Source organism: Ascidiella aspersa, chromosome 6, assembly GCF_963924565.1.
Source record: "Ascidiella aspersa chromosome 6, kaAscAspe10.2, whole genome shotgun sequence".
Classification (NCBI taxonomy): domain Eukaryota; kingdom Metazoa; phylum Chordata; class Ascidiacea; order Phlebobranchia; family Ascidiidae; genus Ascidiella; species Ascidiella aspersa.
The window spans coordinates 21,353,068-21,359,646 of NC_139452.1; the positions used below are offsets into that span (position 1 = coordinate 21,353,068).

Genomic DNA, 6,579 nt, shown 5'->3' on the forward strand with positions numbered 1-6,579 from the left:
GCAGAAAAGTTGCACTATAGCATACGTAAGTTGAAGAAAATGGAACCAGAATATTCAGTGCTTGAATAACTACATACTATGGATAGCAATGCTGCATTTTAACCCAAATTGTTTCTTTTATGGTTGCAAGAGTGAAACTTAAGTAAAAAAAACTCTTGAATCGCTACAGGAACATCTTTCACGTTACATACAAAAGGACTTCTTGTTACTTTCTTTTAAATGCTCCAAGTATTTATCTCGGGAAAAACTCGTTCAAACTCATCCTGCAAGTTTTGAAAATGGTCGATAATGTCCTCCTTCAAGTTTTGATTTGAATCATCTCCACTTATCTTCATCAAGCCGTGAAATGATGCAAAATTATTTTTGCTCGTTGCCTCAAAATATTGAGCTGGACTATAAACATATTGATGTTTAGTTTTTACGATTATGTTACTTCCTGGACCTTGCAGTTTCTTGTTTAGTTGATTTAATGCTTTAAATATATAAGCAAGGTAAAGTGTAGAGGGCATGCTTTATTACCGACTAAGCGCTTTTGTGTTTACGGTATGTTTTATGATGTTTCTGCTTATGTGACAGTATTATTGTCTATGCCAAGCTACGCTAACTCGTACCAAAGTGTAAAGTGCTTAATGGCTTGTTCCGCATTTTCTTTGTGCGGTCAGCATTTGAATTTGTGTACTAAAATACCGCAGCTATCCGCTTGTAAAATTAACTTCTTCTTAGTTTCTTAGTGGTGCTGCTTACAGCGTTAATTGTTCTGCCGTTCTATAGTTTGAAACTGGTTGTTCTTTCATAAACTAGCTATTATAGAAGGGCACACTAGAAGAGTAACTATTAACGTGCCCCACAAATTGGCGACCCGACGTGTCGCCGAACACCAGTTACTATAGTAATTTTTCTATACCATTAAGCGTTAAATTAAGGGTTGAACTGCGTAAATCTGGGTAACCCTAAGGCGGAAAGAAAATTTCAAGAACACCTGTTGTGCGATTTAGCCGTTTTGTTATTTTCGCAGTACCTTGAACGAGTTGTTTCTTGGCAATTTTCTTAAACTTGTTTTAAAAAGGTTAAGATTTGTCAGAAATACTTCGTCCTGTTATCATCCGCAACGACTACCATTCAAACGTTCGTTGTCATCAACCTTACTAAAGACGAACCCTTTGGTTGGAGTTGGACTAGCGAAGCATTGGACCATAACAAACTTTCTTTTGACTTGCGGTCATGTTTGGGACCTGTAAGGAGCCAGCTGTTGGATAAACTGATCTCGTCAAAAGGTACGTCACGAGACGCTTCAATGCATCATCAAAGCATTTGCCTGAAATACGGAACGCTACTGATGAAGTACGGTACAAGCTGAAACAAGCGCCGCCGATGGTGGAGAAATTACCACTCGGAATCATGGAAAACCCAACTTGTCGTTGTACATGGTTTTCACAACAGATTCTGCCTAGTTTACCAGGTGAAAATACTTTAAAAAAAAAAATATATTAAAAAAATATGTAAGTTAAAATGCCGACAGAAAGGTCTGTAAATTTATTCTGTGTACGAATTTTTATGCATGGAAATCTCGCAAATCATGCATATATCTGAAATGTCAAAGTTGAAACGCCAATCGCAAGATCTGTTGATTAATTTTTAAACAGCTGACTTATTTTGTGCTTAAATCTTAATAGTTTGAATCAACGCTATAAACTTGTGAATCACGATTTAATATTGTTGTGCACGAAATAATTTTATGTTAAAGTTCCAAATTTTTTTAAACATTTCGTACGTTTTGGGGTTTTAGTTAGGGAAGTCTGAATCAAAGTGCGTACAACGCGTCTAGTTAAGTAGATTACAAAAACACGAGACGTAAATCTCCTCGTAAAAAGCATAATGATTTATCCACGCGCGAAACATATGCTTCAATTCGTGCAAGTCCAAACACGAATTTAAGGAAAAGATCAATACGTGCCTTTGTTAAAAGCAATAGAGAATAGGCAAAAATTTCAAAATGTATATTCTTATGATGAGTCGTTTGTCTAAAAAACTTACATTAAACGAATTGTGCAAACTATAACAAAATTGCAAAAATATAAAGGTGATGTTGCTCATTGTAAAACATTAATAGAATGTATTCCCGAACAACAAACTGCCCCCTCCTTTTTATGATGTTTCTGCTTATGTGTCAGTATTATTGTCTATGCCATGCTATACTCTAACTCGTACCAGAGTTTAAAGTAATTAATGAATTGTTCCGCATTTTCTTTGTGCGGTCATTTGAATTTGTGTACTTAAAGACCGCCGCTATCCGCTTGTAAAACTAACTTCTTCTTAGCTATCGACTGGTGCTATTTACAGCGTTGATTGTTCTGCCGTTCCATAGTTTAAAACTGGTTGTTCGTTATCATCTAATACAATTTTAATCACCAGAAAGTCTTGTGGCTGGCACGCGAGTTAGCCATGCGCAACTTGAGATTGGAGTCAGAACTAAGCGGCAATCAGAAGCCCTCCTGTTGAATAAACTATTATGAGTCTTCAAAAATTAAAATCGTGCCCCACAAAAGCCTAAGCTATAGAAAGTCCGTCTCCGCCAATTGTCAGAAAAGATCATATATTTGATTTGCAACTAAGAACAACTTTGATTTTACTTTACTCTTAGTTCGCAAATACGAGAGAGCATGTGCCCTTGTGACAGCCAGCGAACGTGAGTGTGATATATGCAGCTTGATCGGCATCTATATGGTTAAAAAGCTTGCTGAAGAATCGAGTGTTGAGTGCTGAACTTTTCACATTAACGACTTCAATTACCACAGATAAGTGTTCGTGAAGTCTCTGCGGAATGCTTTTTGAAACAAGCGCCGCTTTGTGAATCATGCGATGTGTTCCTTGAATTGCTGAATTTTTCTGCTTTACCAGGAAAATCCATCGAGACTTTGCACAAATCATGTCTGGTGCACAGTCTCTGCATTCCCCAGCAAGCTTACTAAAAGGCTAGCTTCGAATTAGCAATTAATCTGAACTAGGAAAGTAGGCTACCGATACCTACAGCTGACATAGTTTTTCTGTCCCGTTATCTGATGTGAATATTTGATTATTCACATCAAATTACATCAAGTTCGTTAGCACTGTTTGTCGTTAGCTAACCGGAAAATCACTTTTGCAAAGGCTTTGCCAAAGAAATATTTATTTGAAAACTTGGAGGTGCACTTATTAAATACAAAAGCAGCTTTGGAACCCTGAAACATATATTCTTATGTAATTTACATACACCGTCTGCATTTGCAAGACATGTTCGTTGCTATGGCAAGCAGCAAACTATTCTCGACCAAATTGATAATATTGTGGTAGTATAAATAGGCTGATAAATCAGTTGAATGTTTTTACTCGATCTTTAGTAAAAATGTTTAGCAAAATCAAAATATTACGAACTTCCGCTTCCTATTGCGTAAAATAAGTGAGTATAAACATCATATAGCTGACAGAATTAGCGGGAAAAGAAGACCCTGTTGAGCTTGACTTTAGTCCGACTTTGTGAAGAGACATGAGAGGTGTAGGATGAGTGGGAGGTCTTCGGGACGCCGGTGAAACACCACTACTCCCATCGTTTTTTTACTTATTCAGCAAAGCGGGAAGCGACCTTCGGGTCACGGTTCTAGAGGTATATAAGGTTTAAACAAATTTCCTTGCTGTTATTCAATGTGGAAGTATTATGGGTAATTTTTGTGAAAGTATGATGGTTATTTTTTATGTTTGCTGAAATTGTTAGCTATACCAATATTTAATTTATTATATGCTATAGTGTCAGGAGGCTATGGGACGAGGGTCTCGGATGAGAAATCCTATACATTAACAGCTGTCTGAAACTTATTTTGCTAAGCTCTATTTTTGACATACTGTGAAAACTACACAAGACTAAGTGAAAAAATTATTCGTAGACTGGAAGCATCAAACTTCGTTTTGCCTCACTGTGGAAGATTTTTGGATACTGCGATTTGTAAATAACCTCCAATAACTGCAAAGGCTGTTAAAAAGTGATTTAGTACAAAAAAGTATAGCATGTTGAGCACGTTTATTTTGATAAGATTTAACATCGGAGCTAAATCGATAAGAAGTTCAACTGCAAAATCCAGTCAAACATTTAAAATTACATTTTGAGGAATAAGGTTTGGTTCTAAAGTAGCAAGTGTCGCTTTACAACCAAGAACACATTAAGTGGCAAACACAAATTATTCATTCTAGCAAGGCTCTAGAAATCTCCTGGGATTCCGGATTTTCCTTGGCCCATTTCTGTTCTTCTCCAGAAGCAAACATTAAGTAGAACACAGTTCCAAACACTTCAACACCAGCCGACACCCAAAATACTATTTGCCATTGCCCAATCGAACTCTAAAAATATATAAGCATAAACTTCTGCATAACAAGCAAACAGTGATTTGTCAATAAAACACTTCAACATAAAGTACTACAGCAACTCATTTTCTGTTTGCGGGTGTTACAATATTGTGATCGGTATCTTTGCGGCAGGGCTGTGGAGTCGGTGAAACATAACCCGAGCCCAACTCCGGCCAAAATAATGATCCCGAGTACGACACCGGAGTCCCGAATCCGACTTTGGTTAAATCTGTAATTTTATCGAGTCCGTAGTCTGGCTCCGGCTCAGCCCGTTTAACACCAATTAGCCTACATAACTAAAATAACGTGGATGTTTAGAAATCCACTTATATGGGAGTCACATTATTGATCCACCCACGATACGTGGTTGGAAAATATTCCACCATGTGCTATTACACCTCAATATTTTTCAGTTTGCGGCCTTTTCAGTTTCGAAGTTTGGCATAGCGCATGTGCACCGTCGGGACTTTTGTAGTCTTATGGAGTCGAGTCCAGAGTCTCGAGTCCCACTCAAGCAAAACAAACCGACAACGATTCCGCAGCGTTGCTGTGTTGCGGTTGTTCAAACATTGCTGATGTGGATCAGTCTACGAACACCACTTACATTTCCGAGAAGAATAAATCCGGCTATTTGTGGGGCAACAAATCCAGAAATGTTTCCAAATGTGTTGCAGATACCGAACATTATCTCGCTGTAGCGTGGAGCTATGTCCACTGTGTTCGCTATGCAACCGGTTACTGAGAACAAACGGTAAATCTTTAGTGGTTCAGAAACGTGATTTTATATTTGTATAAACCATTCGACCAAGTATATTGCACTTAACAAAAATACACCCTCTTACTTAAAGTAAAACATAATTTACTTGAATGTTGGCATTAAAATGTCTAGTCTAATTCCAAAGAAAATAAACAAATCAAACGAGTCTTTTTAAGACTTTCAACTTTGTGGCACATCTCTTACTTGTTAATGCGTTAGCCCCAGCCGCGATGCAAAAGAAGGCTACAGCTGCAGTCGCATTGCATCCAACGTAACCCACCAGAATAAGGAATATTGCGGTCGTTAGGAGAGACGAGGTCTGGTTGATTTTTCTTAAAACCCCAATTGATATGTTGGTTTTGTTTATTGCGAGACTGTTGGCATACCCGGCGATCACCATCATTGTTAAATTATTGATGTAAGGTAATGCTGAGAGGTAGCCACTCTGTATATAAAACCTACAAAACGTCTATACAACTTACAATATAAGCGACTTTTGGTTTAAGGGAAGTAACAATTTTTTTGGTATATTTTAGGGTTTTTGTAAAAAAAAGCTATTAATAGTGAGCGTAATATTCAAAGTAAAACAAATAAAGCCGCTATTGGAAAACGAACTTAATCAAGCTTAGTTAGTACAGATATTCCTACGATGAAAATGAAACTTTAATAGAACTTCTAGTTTAGAGCGTGTCCACATTTATGTTCGACACAACTAATATAAAGAACACACCGCAGTAATATCAAACTTGAGAATAGTTGCCACATAAGTAGGTAGCAAATTTATCATCGTATAATTTCCCCAACTGCTGGAAAACATTGCAACACAAGTTGCCCATAGAGGAAGGGAAGTTGCAACACACTTCCAAGGGGGCGAAGATCCTTCAAATTTCTTAGAAAATAATGCACACCATACTTAATCTCTTCGAACAACGACTATGAAAACTTCTGGTGGTAAGCACCAAAAGCATTACATTTGGCAATAAACCTACCACTATGCCGCCATTATAATGACATGCAAAGCATAGGTTAGAATGCTAAATTCATGCATAAACCATAACAAAAAATAAATTAATAAGTGAAAATCGGTTTTATGTTTAATATTTATGAACGTAATTGTTGCCGTGGAACGTATGGAACTCTAACATAAGAAGACATGTGCAAAATGGCTTACTTCAAACAAAAAATTAAAAAAAATCTTAAGCTGCACCTCTTTTGTTTGGTTAGTTTGGCGAGTTGTTTGTTGGATGAATTGTTTTTCCTGTTTTGATATTCTTGGATGATTTTCTGGATAATTATGAACAAGACACATCCAAACTAAGCTCCATATCACTCCAGCACCACCTGAACCGAAAAAAATGAATTTGTTTGTTGAACTTTAAAATGACCTAAGTCCTCGTCAAGTCGCTGGCAAAATAATTTGTCCAAGCCAAGTGTTTTGTGTAAATGAC

General features: G+C 37.1%; 1 protein-coding gene across 1 annotated transcript; it reads right to left on the reverse strand.

Moving 5' to 3' along the window:
* Nucleotides 1–4,212: 4,212 nt before the first annotated feature.
* On the reverse strand, nt 4,213–5,534 carry LOC146140739 (sialin-like). The gene is made up of 3 exons (XM_083392689.1): nt 5,336–5,534; nt 4,979–5,112; nt 4,213–4,368 (listed from the first exon to the last, which is right to left on the reverse strand). Exons 1-3 carry the CDS (start codon nt 5,532–5,534, stop codon nt 4,213–4,215), a joined length of 489 nt encoding a protein of 162 aa, XP_083248815.1.
* Nucleotides 5,535–6,579: the final 1,045 nt, after the last annotated feature.